Below are 22502 nucleotides of genomic sequence, written 5' to 3' on the forward strand. Positions count from 1 at the left end.
AGTTGGGGCCCTGCTGCAGAACGCTTTAGGACACTGTGAATTCCAGGTGGAGACAGCCCTCAACAAACACAAATTACAGGTAAGATAAGCGTTTGGATGGGAGGTAGCATAATGGAGTATTAGGAGGAGAGGCGAGAGAGTGACAGTGGTACTACTAGTAAACTCCTAGGACTCTTGATTTAGGAAACTCTGTGACAGGCATTTAACTTTGGAAAACATTTGGCCAATTACAGGTGAATCAACACGATGACAGTGTTCCGTAAAACAAACTTACTGCAAAACCACCACCCACCAGGCTCAAAAGTAGTAAAAAACAGCTATGCTCAGATAAAGTTTGAAAAAGTATATTTTTATATCCCTAACAAAATAAACTCCCGCAAGACCCTCCCTAACCCCAACAAATAAATAGTCCATCAAAAGTCCCCAAAAACCCCAACTCCCAATTCCCACCCCCCAAAAGTCTCTAAAAAAGGGGCAAAGGACACTCTACGGATGCAGGTTGTTGAATTTGGCCTCCAGGGCATCAAACTTCTCCTGGATGATGGCTTGATCTAAACGGAGGCCCTCCACCAGATTATGATACTCCTTCCATCTCTGGACCTCCGCCTCTAGGTTGGACACTCTGCGGAGTGCAAGGCGCAAGCGAGCCTTTACAGTACTGTGAGGAGGTGCAGCCTTTGCTGCTCGGCGGTGGCGTCTTCCAGCACGGCTCCGGTTGGCTGGAGCACTGCGCTTACCGGCAGAACGTGGGGTCACGGAGGAGGATGCAGAAGATGTTACACTGGAGTGCGTGTCGTCCCCCTCCATTTCCACCAGCCGGCGATATTGCGCAACAGTGGCATCCAGCCTCCGTTGCCGGGCAAGTACAGCCCGCATACTCCTGCTCGGTTTTGATGTTTTAGTATTACCAACTATAAGAAGAAAGAAAAACATAATCTGTAACGAATGCTCTTTAAGAATATGATTAACACAAAATGATTCAGCAGGAAGTTGTGTCACAGTACAACTAGCAACTAGCCAGCGCAGTACAAAACTATTGAGGCCAGTATCATGGGCGTCCGCATGGAGGGGCAAGGGGGGGCGCTTGAATCACCATTTCCCTTCCCACAACTCACTTGTATCCTTGGTTTGGTGCTCTTTCATATGAAAGAGATCTGGCAGAAGTGAGTGACTTTTCCTCTGAGCCGTTAACCACACCAGCAACAGTATCATCTGCACCAGGCCCAGGCGATATGTCTCTATCTCTCTCTCTGTCTCCCTCTGTCTCCCTCTACCTCGCTGTCTCTCTCTCTGTCTCCCTCCCTCACCCTCCCTCTGGCTCCCTCCCTCTCTCTCTCCTTCTGTCTTCCTCTCTCTCTGCCTCTATCTGTCTGTCGGTCCCAGCCTGCTGTAATTACCATATTGTAATTTGTCACTGGTCCAGCACTAGATACACATCATATGCTATCTAAGAGTCAGATAGTACCATGATCCAGCTTACCTGTACTCCACACCACCGCTGCCTGCTTCCTCACAGTCTGATTGTCCACTTGCGCCGCATCCTCCCCAGAGTCGCCCTCAGACTCCGAGTCGATGACGATCACGTCCGAGCTGGCCCCGCCACCAGCTGTTCCACCTAAAAAATATATTTAAGACTGTTAGATTACACCACTCACTAGTATTTGGTCTAGGAATGAAGAAATTTGAAAACAGAAAAAATAATTGACTGTCTACTCTAGTCTAAAGTAAAAATGTCCCTCCTTCCAGGGAAGGCTGTTGTCTTGCTGCACTTTTTTGTCACAATTGATGAATGCTTGCTTAATTTTAACACACATCTTTTTTCTCTGAACAGACAGACGCTGGACTTCTACGGACAAGAGCAACATCAACTAAACCAGGTGAAAGCTCGGCTCGACCACAAGACATGTGTTCCATTACTCATCAACTCAGCACCAAGCACTTTTCCTTTTCCAGCTAACTTTATTTTAATATATGTGTTTACTTTTACTTTTTTTAATAAAGCTTTTAAACTTGAATAGACTCTGTGGTTTTTGGTCCTCCAAGCTAGAGTGACTGAGCAAAAGGTTTTGTAATTTTTGCAAGGAGGAGTCCGTGCCGCTGACACTACCAAGTTTATACTATAGTATACAGTGTGCCAAACACGCCACTCTGAAATATTATTACTCTGGTCTTTGGTGTCCATAGTAAGGTTTGTAGAGAATTGTCCCTGCAACAGTAGTATTATTGATTTTGCTCCTATCTAAACACTGTTTCGAAAAATTTAAATTAGGAACGCTTGGACAACAATAGGTCCTCTATATTTAAATGAAAACTTACTGGGGCCAGCAAAGGAGCACTCGCCGCCCTGGCCTGCATCATCCTCCTCCTTTGGAGCCACTGCATCCGCTGTTTCTGTCCGCTTGCCCCTGGGCGGACCTGACGTACAACATGAAAGAAAGAACAGAAAAAATTGATGATTGCTGCTTGTCGATGTCCTTGTCAACCAAATCAAACATTTAGAAAGAACAAGAACCAACTATTTTAGCCAAAAAGAGGGCTACAAAGGAAGGACTGCACCTGCGCCTCTACTCAGTCATTTAGGACAATGATGCGTCACTGAAATCCTGCGCCTGCATGAAGCAGGCTTACGGCTTGACGCAGCATTGCTGGAGCTGCGCCATCGTTGCAACGCAACTCCATCAATGAGCCGCGTTTACGGCACCGATGCGTAACGCTTCGGTGACGTTTTGGCACCATGGCGTGCCGCATTGAAAATACGGCGCACCATGGGTGGTGCTGGCGTGCCTCACACTTTGCAGGGATGCACAGGTAATTGCTAATCTGACACTTAGGGGCATACTTACGAGTTCTGGGCTGCACACCTCCAGAGGTGCACCAGAACAAAATGCGTAACTCAAAACTAACCTTGCGTCACGGCAGATGCGCCGCAATTACAATGCGGCAAACCCTGGCGCAAGGGTAGGCAGATGCGTGATGCATCTCGTGACGAAAGAGGGGCGCATCTCTAGAGTCGCGTCGCAGGCGCGATGCAACTATAGCAATGCTCAGGGATGCCCAATACTCAACATACCGCATCAGTCCTTACGCCTGCTTCAAGCAAGCAGGCATAAAGAATTTACGTAGCAGCGTCGCGGAAGTGCCTGCGTTAAATCTTGTAGATTTCACGCAGGCACTTTTGCGAGGCGCACATCTGCCTGACCGCCACCCCTCCTCCCCCTGCGTGGGAACGCACCCATTGTGGCGCAGGCCCAGGTCTTAACGTGGTGCATCTCCTTAGAAGCATCACGTTGTACATGACTCGCAGGGATGCGCCACGTTTACGTCGATGTGCGTCAGGTAAGGCAGCGTAAACGTGGCGCAAGGGGCTTGTAAATCTGCCCCTTTGTGTCTAGCATTACGCAGTTCTGTAAAGTACACTCATACATTACTCAGCCCAATTAAATGAACACAAAATAGAAAACAAATAAGCAGTGGCACCGCCACAGAGAAAGAGAGCAGTGCACCTGAAATGCACAGAAGATTTTTAAATATTAATTTAGCTCTCTTATCAATGTAATCAGCAGCATTATTGCTCTTTGTAAAAAAGTTAAAGCAAACATTTGCAATATTAACACACAGAGCAGGAGAAAAAACAGAGTAGTGAGTGATGAAAAAATTGCTACTACTACTCACCAAGCCCGGGGACCTCCACTCCCAGCAGATCGAGCAGGTCGTGCTCCCGCTCCAGAATATCGGTCCAGCGGTGGGTCACCTGATTATAGGTGCGCTGGACCCCCGTGATCTTAAAAAGGGCCCGGCACACCTGCCCCCACCGCTTCCGACGCTCCTGGCTGTTGGTATAACCGGCAGCAATCCTGCCGCCTGCTGCGATGGTCCTCGGGAGACGGCGCTGCACAAAATAAACGAGTGTGCCCACCTCCTCAGGGCTGAAGATCTCCCTGGGCACCACCATTTCCGCCCTCAAGCGGCCACACGGGAGCCGGGCACGGGCTGCGGTGCCCGGCTTGGGCAGCTTGACAGCTGTCTTCACCATGTTCTGGGCAGGTAAGGAGATAAAATGAAAAAGAATAGGAGTAGAGAAGAAGGAAATAAAAGTTTAAAAAGTACTTGAAAAGTAAACAAAAGTAGCCTAAACACAAAAATATAGACCTAAAAAACAAGAGGGATAGAAAAAAAGTTTAATAGATCAAAAACAAAATATAATAAGCAAAGGATGGCAGAGATATACAGAGGATAGAAACACCATGCCCAGACACATAGGAATGAATGAAAAACAAGATGGCGGCCGATCACGTGAGCGTAAGTAGGTTCTCACGCGATTTCTCTCGCGAACTCGTGCAAACTTGTATTCGCAAGGCGCTCTTCGCGCAAGACTACACATAGCGGGCGGAAACGGAAATACGTCACGCAAACAAAATGGCGGCGCCCGTAAACCTTGGGGTAACTCGCACGAGTTCGCGGCTTACACGATCGATTTCGCACAACGCCGCGCCTCGCGAATAGTGCGAAATTACCGAAAAACGAGTTTTGCAAAAGGAAAAGCTATGAGCAGGTGCAAAAGTTCAACCTCATCATTTGTAACCATTCCCTGTAGTGCTTCCTGAAGGGGCCCTCCAGAATTCGGTTAGGTTCCTGTTAAAGAAAAATTACATTGCAACAAACAGGAAAAGGAAAGGAAAGGGAGCAGACAAGCAGGTGCCAGCCTTCATTAATGTCAGTTGCGGCAGGGCAGGTGTTGTTGTAATTTAATTATGCAAAACTTAAGTCACTTAGCAGGTGTGCTTTACTTTGCCACAATAATGCACACTCACTGGTCAACCAGAGGGTGCTGTGATGACACCGAGGGTGGCATGGGTCTGACAGCCAGAGGGTGGCATGGGTGAACCAGAGTGCCAGTGTTGACAGAGGATGGCAGTGCTTTGTTTGCCCCAATAATGTACACTGGTGAACCAGAGGGTGCTGTGATGACACAGAGGGTGACATTGGTGAGCCAGAGGGTGGCATGGGTGAACAAAGAGAGTGCCAGTGGTGACAGAGGGTGGCAGTGATGAAGAAAGGCTTGCAAACAGGCTGGGCACGTAGAAACAACAAGTTCGCAAAACTGGCGACCTGACAAGTAAGTTCGCAATTTGCGAAATTGCACAAAACCCTCGCGAACTTGCAGAAACCCGTGCGAACACCCCAAAAAAAAAATCTGCGAGGATTCGCGGATTTTGCGGATTTTCGCAATCCACAAATCCGCAAATTCGCAGATTGCGAATCTGCAAAATCCGCCCATGCCTATTCACCACCAAAGGGACAGCAGCAGCATCAGCGTACTGCATACAGCATACAACAGCAATGGGACACCAGCAATTGCTTAAGGCAACGTTGGTAGTATTTATACCTGACAGGTGCCTGGTTTGACGCAAGTTTGCTGGACATAAGACGTCAATTAAAGATGTCACTAGGAAGTGATAGCTATCAGTTGCTCATTAGAGTTCCATTACTAATCAAAACACAGCAAGCGGGGATTTCCAGGTTTGCTGAGTTTTTATCTTGTTGAAGAACTCGGAGTGTTAATCTAGGAATATCAGATAGTGACTTCTGCTCTGTCATTGCACTAATTGGTTGCAAAGGAAGTGGCAGAGAACTATGCTGGAATGTGGCTCTGTTCGTGTGAGGCCAGAGATGACTTTCTGAATATCGCACTTGAACGGTTATGCCAATATAGGGAATAAATGGATTTATAGCCGAATAGGGGCATAAGGTCGCAGTATCGATCAGGAACCTAGATAAACACGCAACACCCACTCCACGTTTTCATGTCCATCAAATTACTAAAACTAGAGCAATTAGATGCATGTGTAACATTGCCCACCCCAAAATACATAAATGCATTTGAAATAGGCGTATTTGTCATACGTGAAATTTTAGGTACTGTACGTTTTTGAAGCATAGAAATCATTCAAAAATTATTGCATATGAAATCAATGAACGATTATGCAAAAAGAATTACACATGAAGTATCTCTGAAACAGAAGAAGGGCGAGATAAATCATCACATATAAATGCATTGCAATAAATGTGCTAGAGGCTGATGTAAGTTTGTTATGTCTCTAGATGTGTTTAGAAATAGAAGTGTGAAGCTTCTGTTCTCTAAGAATAGTTTTTACGTTAAGCAAAGAATTGTTCGTGCCAAAAAAGGGTCAATATTAAAAAATATCCAATTCAAAAGAATTAATGTTTGAACGGGGAAATAGAGTTCCAACGCTTTCTGCAGTTTTTGTTGATCAAAACTGAAGGCCGAATTCAGAGTTCATGGGAACGCTGTGTGTCGGAAAGCTTCTCAAAAGTTATTGTTTCTGTACGGGTGAGAACATCGTATCAGACAGGCTCTCAAAGAATTGGTCCACAAAATCAGGTGACAGTTCAACCAAATTCGATAGTGCTGTAACTTGGCAGGTGTGAGAATGATTGCTGTCATCATAGTCGGGTTCAGCAATGCTCACAGAAGGTCGTACCTGGGTGATGCTGCTTTTGTCACTCGCTCCACTGTTACCACCTAGTCATAGCACAGGAGTCTCAACGAATGCTGTCATCAGGATTGGTAGCCGCTGGGGACAACACAATGCGTGAGCCGTTATTGGATTGAGCAAAGTATCGACGTCCATTGGTACTGCTGATGGAAGTGAAAGACAGATGTCCAACACGCATTCATCTCCGCATAGCATACATCTTAGTACCGGTAAGATACAGTTCTGCCATATAGGTCTGAATGCAAGGAACCAGGTCATGTTTAGATCTCTCAGCCTGGCCAATCCAAGGACGTTAGTTATCCTGTCCCGGTAGCGCATTGCTAGGATTGTCTCTTCCATTCTCATGGGAGCTATGTCTGAGCTTTGGCCAGCCATAACAAAGCAGGAGGGTCAAAAATAAAATCCCTGCAACGAGTCCCAAAAATAGTGGTATGCCGCCAAAAACAGAGTGAACAAAATTAGGAACGATTCCCAAAATTGCTTGAAAGGGTGTTAGCAGTCCAGGAAAAATCGTCTTAAATATGCCTGGGATGCTCGGGGCACTAGACATGTTAAGGAGTTGGCTAAGCATTTCTACGAAATGCACGGGGCAATTTGTTGATAAAAGTTCATGAACTTCAGTAGCTGTCCTTGCAACTAGAAGATCATACGTCTCTTTTTGATGACGTTATAGGCACTGCTGTCTGTAAAAGCACAGACTTCATTTTGCTTAAAGTATCAATTCGTATAGAATAGAGATTCAGACGAGGCCAGATGGGAGTCACTGTGTCTGCAGGCCCACTCGGGAACAATGCTTGCATACAGCCTTTGACCATGGATGTTACGCTTACTAGATAACTTTTCCCTGGCGCTAGGCCACAACATCTGTGATCCGTTCTAAGAATGTAACTCCCGTTTGCGAGTTGCATAAAGAAGGGCTCTATCTGAGTTGCAGGTGTGACTAGCTGGTGGCATGAAAGGTTGTTAGAATTTCCATCACATGCTCCGTGTAAATTAATACCCTGACACAAAAGTATACCGCTTAGTGAATGTTTACAGTTGTCACCACTAAGAAATACATTTTTGTCGCTGTCACTATAGCAAGAATGTGTGTATGGTAATTTCCATTCAGATTTTACATATCCTTTACCCAATTGTTCATACTGGCCAGTAGGTATGTACTCAAGGCACTTTTTAAATCGGAAAGTTGTTATCGGAAAAGTGATAATTCCGTGTATTATCCATTCAATGACAGGACTCTCTGACATTGTCAATGGTAATCTCTCAAGTTTTTCGATGCTCAGGATTGTATAGTCTGCTCCTTTCTGTGCCAAACTGATCTGTTTATCAGTAAGGTTAAAAATGGAAAATAATGACGTTGTGTTGATTAAACGCCATGGCACATAGCCTGAACGAAGATTTTGCAGCGTCCAGCCTAATTGTATAATAGAACGTAATTGCGACTGGCCATGTTGTAACATTAGCAAGTCTCTATCTATCACATCAAAGGCAGAGGATACAATATTGTCCAACGAATATATTCTGGAAGACAGAGTCATTAACCCATTGTCTACTACAGAAAGAGATTTCTCCGAATTAATACGATCAATTTCTCGTATTTTTTCAGCTGTTTCAATTTGTTTGACTTTCCAAGCCTCGTTGTACCCAGCATAGATACTGGTCGCTATGAAACGCTTTTGACGCTGTTTGCGTGGTCCAAGAATGAAATCGCGCAAATCAGCACCATCTTTTAGTAAAGACAAGTGTTGCTTAATTTCAGCCAGTGTGGATGATGTTAGCCATTCGAGGCAGAGTTTCCCTACACTGTATGTTGTTATTATCCCTGGATGTTGTCTCTGGGAATATCTTGAGTCTAGTCTGGTCATTTTTAACCCCTGTGTTTTATTCAGGAATCTATCTTGACAGCTGTTTGTGTCAGTAGGCCAGATTAACCACTTTTTACAATCAGGATGTGTTCTGTTAAAATGTAAAATTTGTGTTACGTCTAACTCAATATCTGCAGTTATATTTTCAGGTATTGGCTTTGGTATAGACGGTTTTTTAAGGTCTTTGATCTTGGCTAGGCCAAGACAAGATGTTTGGTGTATTGTGTCATTTAAAAACAACATTTGTTCTGGTGTCATGCAGGTTCTAAATAGTGCTTCAATGCCTTGTACCTGCCAACCTTTTGTACCCCAAATTGTTTTCGTTTCAATGTTATCTTTCCAATAATCAAAACCAAATGTCATCATTTTATCATAAAATGCTTCTGAATATATCAATTTAGAATTTGTCAGCATTGTTTTCATTCCTGTTTTATCTAACAGTTTGTAATAAAACGTTTCTGCATCACTGGTGTTAAACCCTGAGAAGTATTTGAATTTCTCAAAAAGGCTTCAGAACTGCTTTTAGGTGGTGTAGCACAATGTTCCCATTGATTATACATAAAAACATTTCTAGGCTGTGCAGATTTATGCAAGTAATGATCACCATAATGTGTGTAGCAAAATAACTGCTCATAACTAGATGAACCTTGTAAATAATCATGATCTGTGAATCTAGCTGACATTACTAAATCAGACATCATGTCATTAATACTGTTAAAGTCCCAATCATCAGAGAATGTGCTAGGTTTTACAAAGTCACTTAAGAAAACCTTCAGTTGATGAGGATACTTCAGGATTTCGACCGGACCATATATCTCATAGTCAGTTTTCTCCCATACTACCCCACCAGGTATTGGAATTGCTGTGACATTTACTGTTGACAGTTCTCTTTTCTTCACGTGGGATGATCTGTGTGGTTTCAGGACTAGGTTGATGTTCTGACTTGCTGTGTCCATTGTAATATATTTTCCCTCAATGAATTTTCCCAAACACAGTACCATGATGAGCCAAAGCAGGAGGAAAAATACACCTAGACCGAACCAGAACTCTAGCCAAGGTGAAATAAGGTAGATTTCCTTTAGTTGATGAAAGAGTTCCGTTGCTTTTTCTTTAAAAGTCTTTTTAGTTTCTGACATCACTTCGGGGTCGTTTTGATCTTCAGAGAAGTTGTCGAAGTTGATGAAATAATCAGAGGCAGTTCTGTCAATTGATGGGATTGTTCTTTCAATCTGTCTCCCAGTAGCACTTTCTGATGCCACATTAGTGTAGACCGGTGTTGTTTCTTGACGAACTGTTTCAATCTGTGTCTCAAGAGGCACGAGTTCCATGGCATTATTGCATAGTCCTTCACTGTGCACTGCAGGCTGATCGAATGTGATTAGTCTTTCAGTTTGAACCTCTTGGATTGTTGCAAGTTTGGGTATTCTGTTGTTTCTTGGGAGTCCACTGGGCCTACTGTTGATTATAGGCCACATGCTTGTGTTTTTACCAGGTCGATGGACACGACTCTGTTCTCCTTTTTACCAGCAAGGGGCGGTAGCACAACTGATCTTGTTCCGGTGACTGCCAAGACAGGTACTGCTTTTCTGTAAGAAGGCCCAAATTCCTTCTTCACCGCAATCTTTTCTCTGACTAGATCCCCAATCTTTGGAATCCAGACAGGCCTTGCTGGGGCTGTTGCTTGTGGTGCCTCGTCAGTGGTATCTGGCTGCTGTTTTAACTTTATGTTGCTTATGGATTTACTTGTTTCATTCAGTTCCTGTAAAACAGCCAAACGATCTTTGATGTCAAAGTCTGTTGTTTTTTCTTGTACCACTGACATCTGACTATCGAGGTCCTGAATGTTCATTCTAATTCCGAACAATAGTTCGTATGGGCTGAAACCTTTTAGAGAATTTCTTGGCAAGTTATTAAGACTAGTTTGGACACTTATTAAATGTTTGACCCACCCAGCGCCTGAACCTAATACCTTCGCTGTTATAGATCGCTTTATGTCCCGGTTTTTTCTTTCAACCACACTATTCCCTTCGGGTGCGACGGACAAGAATACCGCAACCCAATTCCCATGCTGGCCATGGCCTCCTTATAAGCTCGAGAGCTGAAAGCAGGACCCTGGTCAGAATGGAACGTGGTAATTGCGTATGTGCCGATAAAGACTCGCAAATCTTTTATAACCGTTCTAGCGTCAGCCGAGCGCTGGGGCCACATCCATATGAACCTCGTACAGGAATCCACTGCTACCATGATATATCTATAGTTGCCGTCCCTTTGTAGGGGACCACAGTGGTCCAGGTAAACACATGCAAATGGTTTATCCGAGATAAGAAGGGGTGTCTGCGCTGGTCGTTTTACTGTTGATACTTTTATCCTTTGGCATATGTCGCATTCTAATACATACTTTTTAGTTTGTATTCTCAAGCGAGGCCACCAATATCTCTGTTTTAATAGTGATATTGTTGCGGTAACGCCAGCGTGTGCAGAAGCAAGCCCTTCGTGTGCCGCTTTGATTAGTCCTAACCTGTGTTCCCTGTTTGGAATTACTCTATCCCCCACTCCAGGGATTCGAGCAAAAGGAACATTATTCGTATCTGTTAAGTACAAGTACTTTTCAGGAAAGCCTTTTGGGAGTGTTTTCTTATCATTTTTTACTGACGCACTGACAGCTTGTAGAATATCGCTGTCTATTTTTGTTTGTGACCGAGTTATCGCAGCTACGGAAGCCGTTTGCACAGCTGCCTTCGCGGCTTCATCAGCCAATGAATTCCCTGCAACGTGAACGCCATCACGTTGATGACTCAGAGTGTGTATCACGTGAGTCTTTTGTAGTTCTTTTTGCAAAAGAACTACCTGTTCCCAAAGCATTTTATGCTTTATTGTGCCACCTTTTGCATCTTTGAAACCGTTTTCCACCCAATTCTGCAAGTATTCATTATAAGATTGTACGCAATAAAAAGAATCGCACACTATTATTGTGGGGAATTCGCGATCGGTATTTTCTAGCGCCATCTTAAATGCTACTAATTCAGCTCGTTGAGCCGAGCAATCCCCTAGAGATTGTGTTTTGGTGACCATTGGTCTAAATTTACCTTTGTGCCAGCGACCTTTAACAATCGCGCACGCAGCACTGTAAGCTTGCTTACCCCTAACTGCGGGTTGTGCTGATCCGTCAGTATATATAATACTTCCGTATTCTTCGAGAGGCAGGATTTCAATTGGCAGAGGACCTTCATATTCATATTGTAAAAATTCCTGTGTTTTTAAGTTAGGATCAAATTCGTAAACTACGTCTGTTGCAGCAAGAGAATTAACCCTCTGAATCCATCTCGGATGCAAAGCTTTAGCATTAGGAATGCTTGCTTTAGTTACCGCTTCTAAAGCCGGTATAGGTGTTACGATTATTATTCGTTTACCTTGTGCTAGGGGCCTTTCTTTTGCTACAGCAGTCTGAACCGCAGTTAGAATTTTCTCAGTTGAACTGAATTTTATTTCAGCCTTTGTGTACAAATGTGATTTGTAAGCTATTTGTACCTTTTCTCCCTCATTAGAGGTTAGGTACGTGAATCCGCATCTTCCTGGGATGACTCGGATTACAAGATCACGTGTGTTGTCACGTGTATCTAATTTTGTTTTAGCTAACATGTCTGTTTGCAGTGATCTCAAAATTTCTGTGTGTTTTTGAGTCCAATTGATTTGTTTAAAATCAGGTTTAATTAATTCGTAGAGAGGTTTAACCCTCTCTGCGTAATTTAGGATGTAAGTTCTTCCGAAATTCAGAAAACCTAGAATGGATTGTAAATTCTTCAGCGTTTTTGGAGCTTGGAGTACAGCGCACTTCTCTAAGAAGTTGTCCGCTTTTCCCTTCACTTGATAATTCGTACCCTGAAAATAGTACTGTCAGATGGGCAATTCGGGACTTTTTAAAGTTGAATTTGTAACCCTCTGCTGCGAACCCAAGTATAATGGTGTTCACTCTTTTCAAGTGAGTATCCAAGTCGTCGTCTGTGAGATAGATATCATCTACGTAAGATAATGCCTCATCATCATAGATTTGTAGTAACTCTGTTACCCTAGCTGAGAATAGTCCTGGGCTGTTCTTGAACCCCTGTGGGAGTCGACAGAATTTTTTCTGCGACCCAAATGCAGAGAAAGCGGTCAAATATCTGCTTTCTGGTGCAATGTTTTGACAAAAGAAGCCATTAGATATGTCTAATGTTGTTTTATATTTTTTTCTAACTATGTTATTCATTAGGGCTGCACTATGCGAGTTTTGTACTGCAAAAGTTTTGCAACATGCATTAAGATGTCTGTAGTCCAAAACTAGACGATATGAATTGTCTGGCTTGGAGTCAGGAAACAAAGGATTGTTCATTTGAGAGGTGCATGTTTCAATCACCCCCTGGTATTCAAGTTGATCTAAGATCTCCCTGACCTGTTTTTTAGCTTCTTGCTTTATGGGATACTGCCGTTGGGCAGTTGGTTCACTTTTTAATTGGATTTTGTGAGGAGGAGAGTCCTCATCCCATCCTACATGATTTTTATACAATGCCGGAGCCTGGGCTACTGCCCATTTCCTTGCATATGTATATTTTTTGTGAATCGGAATGTGATTCGAGAAGGCAGGCATAATCACTTCTTCGCCACGAGGGCACTCCCTGACAAACTCTGGGGGCCAATCTTTTTCAGCTAACAGAATATCATAGCCTTTTGAGAGCTTATCCCAAAATAGACCTCTTATTTTCCTAGTCTTATCACCCTCCATACGCAATGTTATTTCGTATATTTTATGGGGCTCGCTAAGTCTGGTGTCGGCAGTTTCAACCTGAATGTATTCATTCGTGTCCACTGTCTCCAGATGACTCATCAAGATCTTGCGCGCTATACTGATTTCTGCTGCACTGTCCAACATTGTCAATGCCCACTCCCCGTTTTTCAACTGTGTCCTCAGTATTCTCGGCATGGTTGATTACTCTAATACTGGCTACCTTCTTTTTTGAAAATTGAGATTTTTTACTCTGAGCAGGTTCCTTGTCTTTGGACTTGGTGTGCTCTCCTGGGTCTGACCGTCCTCTTCTTTCCGATTTCTGTGGAAAAGATCGAGAGGGACGTGTATCAATACTTTGATATCTATCAGGTTTTTTCAGATTATCCCTATTTCTAAGGTTATATCTTTTCTCAGAGGGCTCCCTCTGGGGAGACTGGTGTTCTCGAGTCGGAGTTCTTTCCCTCCGTCGAGGAGACCTTCCTCTGGACTGGAAAACTTTTTCCTTGGGAGTGGATTGTTTATTTCCATCCCAGCTCTTTTTAGGAGTGTTTGAATTATTTTTAATAAATAATTTTTCAGGATTTTCGAGCAGTTGGGGCTTTACTGGTTTCTCACCCAAGCTGTCTCTACCTAATTCTTCATAGCATTTTTCTATGATTTTGGCAAGCTCAATTGGATCTTTTATATCTGTTTCCTTCAACTTCTGGCGAATCGCCACAGATGCTGCTTCTCCTTTAATGTTGGCTAGTAATATAGCCGAGACCTGCTTGAAGTCTTTCAGTAATTTCATGCCTAGATTTAAAGCGGGCTCTGGACCGTATTCATTTTGAATCTGTTTTAGCACTTCTGGTATTACCGCCATAGACGGAACACCGTGTGTTTTTGTGTAAATGGAAGCAAAGACTGTACCCCAAGTGTCGCAGATCTCCACGTGTGGTGCGATTCCAGTAGGAAGGCAGATGGTCAAGATTCTGTGTTTCTCTATAGGGGTAGTATCAGGAAATACTGCCTCTATTTGAGTGATTTTCTGTGCTAACCAGAAAGGAATTTATTCCCGTTTTACGGGTGTTTTACCAAGACATGACTGTATGTTCTGTGGTGTGATTTTATTTGTGTTCCCCTGATGAGGGGTCACCTGTGGTACATTAACAGCTGGCTGGACTGTTGCAGTCCGCATTACATATTGGACTAATTGCCTATGTATTTTAATTAGTGTTTTTAGCTGTACTAACAGCTCTTCTTTAGACATTTTTACAATGTCAGGATGTGGTGTGTAGCTGGCTAGAACCGGCCACGTTGCGCCTGGTCTACCTAGTGGACCGAGCCTGGTAATGTGATCATTGTGTTTTAGGGCGCCATTAAACCAGAGCAGGTGCTCTTGAAATTTAAGTGGAATTTCAATCTCCTCGAAAGGAGCGTACTCTTCCGGAGGTTCCTCTATTTTGTAATAGTGAAACTCTTTTGTTCTAGCGTTTGCCGCTGGAAAGTTTATCCATGAATAGAATACCTCTGTCTGCCGATATTCGTGAGCCTCTATCACGAAAATTACTGTACCACCTTGAGGTGTCAGTCCGTTTTCTATAAGTTTTAAAGTTATAGATTTTCTTAAGTGGACCGGGATGATAATTGCATCCGGGTCTGCTTCTAGGAGACTCGAGTCTTCCTCTATTAGTAGGGTTGCCAGTCCAACTGCTTCCCTTTCTTCTTCACTGTCTGTCATTTTTTATAAATGCAGGTTTTGCAGAGTTGGTCTCCAAGGAGACAAAGATTAGGTGCACAATATTTTGGAACACTGTATCCTTCAACGTTGAATAAACCAGAGCTTTACATAGGAATCTCTTCCTACTAAGGTCGGGCGGATTTTAACCTTTCACCCACTCCAGACGTCTATTGGAGTATTTACGGGAGAAAGGGGTCTGTGAAATATGCACTGAGTTACTCTAACGTCTTGCGTTAGTTTATCGCCTTACCAAACGTTGGGCGCCATGTAGTGTAGTTCCTAGTTTCCCACTAGGCCCTGCGCATTGGAATAACATAAACAGTAGTATCGACGTGGAACTGCGGATATTCCAGGCCTCCACTGACTATGCTAAACTTAATTGGGTGTGTTACCAACTATCTCAGAGGTCACTGGAAACTTTCTTCTCTGCATGGGAAGTGATCAGCTTCCCTGGCACAGACAAGAAGGGATTCAGCTTTCCAACAACCGTGCAACATGACAACTTTGCTCCTCAGATTAAGAGTCAATCTCTAGGGTCGTGTGAAACAATAGACATGTATTTCACTCAGTCAGGTTAGTGCAGTTTACTTTCACGAGATGTAGAGAATAGAGAGAAGGGCGTTTGCCAATAAAGGTTAACATTTATTGAACAGTCTTTCTTCTCGTACGAGAGAAATGTATTGCCACAATTGCAAGACTTGTTATTATAAAAAGTACGTACAGTAAGATAAGGATTGCGAAATAATACTGTAAAAGCATTGATATGGTTTCTTAGCCATACAATGGTTTAAAAGTAATAAAACATATATACAGTCATATATACATTAGGCTAAAATACTCAACTGGTGCTTCTAACTACGCCTACCCCAGTGTGCCTGACCTAAGCCTAACACGTGGAAGGGGAGTAAGTAAGTAGCTTTAAGTTAAGTTGGTTTTGCCAAGGTTTGCTTCAAGAATTCTCATCTAAGGTTTTAGTCAACACCATACCTCTGAATAGAATGATGGAAGTCTGGTATTTCCTTCAGGAGGCACTCGGTATCCCAGTAACCCGCGAGGGCAGACCGGAAACGCTGGAGCTGGATTTCTCAGCAGAAGAAATGCAGCGTCTCTCTTCAGCGCGTCGAGGAAGGAGGGGGGACAGCGTCCGCGGGCAGCTTGGCATCTGCTGGGCTCTTCGCAGAGGGACGGCTGTTCAGCTCCTAAGCTCACCACACCATCGTTCGCGCTTTAGCAGCGATAATGGTATCAGTAGCTTCACCACCAAAGGGACAGCAGCAGCATCAGCGTACTGCATACAGCATACAACAGCAATGGGACACCAGCAATTGCTTAAGGCAACGTTGGTAGTATTTATACCTGACAGGTGCCTGGTTTGACGCAAGTTTGCTGGACATAAGACGTCAATTAAAGATGTCACTAGGAAGTGATAGCTATCAGTTGCTCATTAGAGTTCCATTACTAATCAAAACACAGCAAGCGGGGATTTCCAGGTTTGCTGAGTTTTTATCTTGTTGAAGAACTCGGAGTGTTAATCTAGGAATATCAGATAGTGACTTCTGCTCTGTCATTGCACTAATTGGTTGCAAAGGAAGTGGCAGAGAACTATGCTGGAATGTGGCTCTGTTCGTGTGAGGCCAGAGATGACTTTCTGAATATCGCACTTGAACGGTTATGCCAATATAGGGAATAAATGGATTTATAGCCGAATAGGGGCATAAGGTCGCAGTATCGATCAGGAACCTAGATAAACACGCAACACGATATGAGTTAAGTATTTGCACACGCACCCCAGCAACAACACCCAAGGGCCACCACAAAGGAAACTCCACACAAGGTTATATATAAAAATAGCCTTTGTATTACGCCAAAACACATTAGATAAAACACACACTTTACAATGAGCCAGAGGCACGGGCAGAATTTACAGGGGATATGTACAAGACAGGGCCACATGGACCACTGTCAGGAATCAGCACTTTAGGACTTAACACTTGGTAGAATTAGCACTTAGAACATAGAATATAAAGTACACAACCAGTAACTACTGGTAACCAGGACCTCACTAGCACCACCTGCACTAGGAGAAAAACAACCACCTAAGTATCGCTATACCTGTAGGGGTCTAAGGAAGGAAACACATGATGCATCACAATACATTCGGAGGTGTAAAAGCAACAACACACATGATGAATAAACTACCCATTCAGAGGTGTAAAGGTAAAGCACATGAAGCATAACATACAAACAGAGGTGCAAGGAACAGCAACACAATAGCGCAAAATCCACATTCGCCACCACCTGTGGCAGTCCCTGTGTCCCAATGTCAGGGCCTAAACGTGGCAGCTGCCCACAAAGTGTTGGGCAGCTGTGTGAAGGGGCTTGGGCCAACGTTGGAGCCTCGCAGGCTCTGAATAAACAAAATGTCCCCCTGAGCCTCTCTGGGCTCTAAACATGAATGTGGCACCTTTGAGCCTCGCTGGGCTCTAAGAACAAAGGAAGGTCGCCTCACTGGGCGGGGGAGCATCTCTGGGCTCAAGAACAGGAAATGCTCTGAGCCTCTCAGGGCTCGTCACGAATGTGGCCAGGGGGGGCCCCTCTCGGGGGACCCCAGAACAACTGGAGAGCCACTCGGGGTTCAAAGAACAAATTGCCCCCCAGGAGCCTCGGGGCACCTGCTCTCACAGCCGGGCTTCGTTGGAGTCCCTCACGGGGGACTCAGCACAAAAGGGAAGGTCCCACGAGCCTCTCTGGGCTCGAACGCTACTGGCCTCTCTCAGGCCCGTGTACTGCAGGGGAGGGGCGGGCACCGACAATGTGCCCCGACGCCCTCCTCCCTGCACTCGCTTTCCCTGCCCCACTCACCGGTCTGATGGCGGCTGGAGGAGGAGAGCTCCCGCTCCTCGGGACTCTCCTTCAGTCGCGGCCTCCTCGCTCGGCACCGGGGATCTCCTCTCGCTCCTCGGAGCCCAGAAAGGGGGGGGGGGGGGGAAGAATGACGACGCTGGCTCCTCGGGTGCTTCCTGCCTCTCAGGCAGGCAGCCAATCACAGCGCGAGTCACCCGGCGAGCCTCCGGCAGCTGTAACCAATCACAGCGCGGCTCTCCGGGTGACGTCAGCGGCTGCACTCTCTCGGTCCCGGGTCTGTGGCGGTGATCTCCTGGGCAAAACGAGGGGTGGGCTCCCTCGATAATGAAGTCACGACCACAGGGCAATGCCGGGTGGGCTCCGGCTGGGTGAGATCCCTCAAGGAATCGAGGTGGGCACTCGAGAATAAATAACGAGCACAGCCAGGCCAGCGAATGCCGGGTGGGCACCGGCCAAAGGACGCACAGCGCTAGCAGCGAAGAACAGGCGCTCCCAAGCGCCAGAGGACAAAATAAAGCGCTCACAGCGCTAGGAGCCAAATAAAGCGCTCTCAAGCGCTAGCCAAGGGATTCCAGTGCTCCCCAGCGCTGAAGGGCAGAGAGCAGCGCTCTCACGGATGTAGGCACAGCACAAGCTCCAGCAGGGGCTGGAGGCAGGCAGGGGGGCAAGGCTGGGCCAGAGCCAGCACACTGGGTCTCCAGGCAGGGAGACAGTCCAAGTGGCGGTCCTCCTGGCCCCAGCAGCAGCAACAGCCCCCTCTGGCAGGATCAGAAAAGAGAACACATTCATGGGGACACAGCCCCATTTTTATACAGCTAAATCCTTTGTTTGGAGGTGCAGGGTGGGGGAGAAACCAGTCGCAGCTGGTTTGGGAGTACCCTTGATGGCCCAACCACCCCTTTCTTTCACTGGGGAGGTTAGGTTCGTTAGACACACCACAGGGGGGCGGAGCCAGCATTGTGTGGGGAAAACCCAGCCCATCCAGGACACCGGTACACTCCTCCCACACATCACTCATGCTAATCTCACACTCACCACCGGGCAGACCCATCCAGACTTCCTGGAGCCTGGCATGCCAGCCAGCTCCAGCCAATCACGCTCCAGGCATATTTTACATTAATATGCCAAGTCCTAGAAGTGCCATTTGTACACATGGCACACTCATGCCACATATATCATTGCGAAGCATTCACTCTCACGAGTTCGCACATATCAAATTCGAGCCTGCACTCCTCACACATCAGGAACTACCAGGGACACACACATTCCCCATGCATTCCTATGGGAGGGCAGGCCAGCCATACTACACCCACGCACTTTCACTCTGGGACCCAGGGAAAAGTGCGCAGAGACCCAAAAATCACTAACACAGGGTCACAAATAAAAGCAAAAAGATTAGGGGGGAACCCGCACTAAGGGCCAAGTCCAACACTAACTGCAACACCAGTCATGTGATCTATATGATCACGTGCCCCTGCGAGAAGCGCTATATAGGCATGACATGCAGAAAAGTAAAACAGAGCATCTGCGAGCATCGCAGCAATGTCAAATGCAAAAAGAGCACTACTAAAATGTCAACTCACTACTTAGAAGTAAGACATACCATTGAAGACCTCAACTGGATAGTTCTAGAAACCTTAAACTACAATGATCACAATGCCGAAAAAATCCTCTTTGAGAAAGAGCAAAGGTGGGTGCACAGACTCAAAACTGACTCACAGGGATTGAACGACAACATCCCCTGGTTGAGTCTCAACAAATAGGAAGTAAAAGACTTGTCTAATCCACATTTTCGATGCTAATTAATCATCTCTTCACTCTGCACAATTAGCCCCAGTTCACATCTTTGAACACAGACTACTTTTGAAAAATAGAAAGACTACCCTCTCTTTCTCTCTCTTTCTTTTTTTGACAAACTCGTCAATTAACAGAGGCAAATTTCATAAGTGTTGGCGAAATTAATAAATTGTTTAAAAATATTTATTTTTACTTTTGATAAAGACAAAGAAATGGAGAACAGACTTCCATAAATATATCGGCACCTGGAACAGATTCGTGCAAGTTGTACCATTTTCCATCTCCAGAACATAGATCACAATTAAAACAGAAAGACTCCCTGTATTGTATTACAGAGGCGTAATTAATAAATCGTATTCAAATAATTAACTTTGCTTCCAAACTAAGACACAGAAACGGAGAAAAGACTGCTGTTCCTGTCCGTTAGTCTTTCTACCATGGCTGACTTCCTACTAAAGATATCACGGCACCCGGAACAGCTTCCGTCACCCGGGCCCAGAGTGGGGGAGTCAGCACAAGTTGTGGCGAGAGCGAGACCGCAGGTAGCAGCTGGACAGAATAACGCCGCCTAAAATCGAAACGTATTACCCTAACCTTTGTATCGCTAAACTTGTACTACTATTTTAGAAGATCTCCTTGACTCACTGGGACCCCAATGAGGCACAAAATTTAAACTGTCTAAGGTATGTGTTCACGTGGCTTAAGCTAATGTATAGGCATAACCGAATGAGTGAGCGCAAAGTCGCCGTCATTTCACTGAATATTAGCCCATTCACCAGTACTTAGAACTTGAGGCTGAATGAGTGAACGCAAAATTGCCGCCATTTCACTGAATAACGGACCATTCACCGGCACTGAGAACTAGGGGTTTGAATTACGAATTTATGTCTGTGAGTGTGAAAGAGTACATCTGAGAGTGATTTTTAACATTGAAACCTAAACGCAATCAATCAATCAATCAATCAAGAGTATTTGTAAAGCGCGCTACTCACCCGCTAGGGTCTCAAGGCGCTGGGGGGGAGTGGGGGGGCTGCTACTGCTCAAAAAGCCAGGTCTTGAGTTGCTTCCTGAAGGAGAGATGGTCCTGGGTGAGTCGTAGGTGGGTGGGGAGGGTGTTCCAGGTCTTGGCCGCCAGGTAGGTGAAGGATCTTCCTCCGGTGGTGGTTAAGCGGATCTGTGGGACGGTGGCGAGGGCGAGGCTGGCGGAGCAGAGCTGGCGAGTTGGCGTGTAGAACGTGAGGCGGTTGTTGAGGTATTCGGGGCCCAAGTCGTGGAGAGCCTTGTGGGTGAGGAGTCTGATCGTGATCCTTTTGCTGACGGGTAGCCAGTGCAGGTCCCTCAGGTGGGCGGAGATTTGGCTGTGTCGGGGGATGTCCAAGACGAGTCGTGCTGAGGCGTTCTGGATGCGCTGGAGTCTTTTCTGTAGTTTGGCGGTGGTCCCAGCGTAGAGGGCATTCCCGTAGTCCAGACGGCTGGTGACGAGGGCCTGGGTGACCGTTTTCCTGGTTCCAGTGGGGATCCAGCGGAAGATCTTACGGAGCATGCAGAGAGTGTTGAAGCAGGAGGAGGTAACGGCGTTAACTTGCTTTGCCATCGTGAGGGAGGAGTCAAGGATGAAGCCCAGGTTGCGTGCGTGGTCCGTGGGCTTGGGTGGGGGGCCCAGAGCAGGGGGACACCAGGAGTCATCCCAGGCCGAGATGGGTGGGCCGAGGATGAGGACTTCCGTCTTGTCTGAGTTCAGTTTCAGGCGGCTGAGCTTCATCCAGTCTGCGATGTCTTTCATTCCATCCTGGAAGCTGGCTCTGGCGGAGGTGGGGTCGTCGGTGAGGGAGAGGATCAGTTGGGTATCGTCGGCATAGGAGATGATGTTGAGGTTGTCCTTGCGTGCGATGGCTGTGAGGGGGCTCATGTAGACGTTGAAGAGGGTGGGGCTGAGAGAGGAGCCTTGAGTTACGCCGCAGATGGTCTTGGTGGCTTCTGCGAGGAAGGGCGGGAGACTGACTCTTTGGGTTCTGTCGGAGAGGAAGAAGGTTATCCATTCCAGAGCCTTTCCTTGGATCCCGGCGTGGCGGAGGCGGGTTGTCAGGGTGCGGTGGCAGACCGCGTCGAACGCAGCCGAAAGGTCGAGCAGGATGAGGGCGGCAGTTTCTCTGTTGACCAGCAGGGTCTGGATGTCGTCGGTGGCCGCGATGAGGGCGGTCTCGGTGCTGTGGTTCGCTCGGAATCCGGACTGCGATGGGTCGAGTGAGCCGTTCGTCTCCAGGAAGGCTGTCAGCTGTTTGTTGACAGTTTTCTCGATGACTTTTGCAGGGAAGGGGAGGAGAGAGATGGGGCGGAAGTTCTTGAGGTCTGAAGGGTCTGCGGTGGGTTTCTTCAGGAGGGCGCTGATCTCTGCGTGCTTCCAGCTGTCCAGGAAGGTGGGGGATATGAAGGAGTTGTTGATGATGTCCCGAAGTTTGGGCGCGATGATGGAGTCGGCTTTGTTGAAGATGTGGTGTGGGCAGGGATCGGCTGGGGAGCCCGAGTGGATGGTGTTCATCGTGTGGGTGGTATCTTCCGTGCTGACCTGAGTCCAGGCGCACATGGTGGTGGTGGGAGGTGTAGGTTCGGTGGTGGGGTACGTGTTCTGAGCACCGAAGTTGTCGTGTATGTCGACGATCTTACGGTGAAAAAAGGTAGCGAGAGAGTTGCAGAAGTCTTGAGAAGGCGTGATGTCGTTGTTGCTGGCGTTGGGGTTGGAGAGCTCTTTCACGACGTTGAAGAGTTCCTTGCTGTTGTGGGTGTTGTTGTCCAGTCGTTCTCTGAAGGATGACCTTTTTGTGGCGCGGATCAGCTGGTGGTGTTTGCGGGTGGCGTTCTTGAGGGCTGTCATGTTGTCCGTTGACTGGTTGTGGCGCCAGGCTTTCTCGAGGTCACAGCAGGATTTCTTAGAGTCTTTGAGATCTTTGGTGAACCACTCAGATTTCTTGCTGTTG

The 22502-nt window shown here is 46.1% G+C and overlaps 1 protein-coding gene across 1 annotated transcript in view; it reads right to left on the minus strand.

Annotated features, from left to right (window-relative positions):
* Positions 1–486: 486 nt before the first annotated feature.
* Positions 487–22502, minus strand: part of LOC147733411 (uncharacterized) — a 42181-nt gene continuing 20165 nt past the window's right edge. Inside the window, exons 2-4 of the mRNA XM_086956423.1 lie at positions 2317–2415; positions 1481–1615; positions 487–911 (exon numbers count right to left, since the gene is read on the minus strand). Coding sequence (XP_086812549.1) covers positions 487–911; positions 1481–1615; positions 2317–2415 — 659 coding nt within the window. The remainder of the gene's footprint in view (positions 912–1480; positions 1616–2316; positions 2416–22502) is intronic.

This window comes from Lissotriton vulgaris, chromosome 2_1 (genome assembly GCF_964263255.1).
Source record: "Lissotriton vulgaris chromosome 2_1, aLisVul1.2, whole genome shotgun sequence".
Classification (NCBI taxonomy): domain Eukaryota; kingdom Metazoa; phylum Chordata; class Amphibia; order Caudata; family Salamandridae; genus Lissotriton; species Lissotriton vulgaris.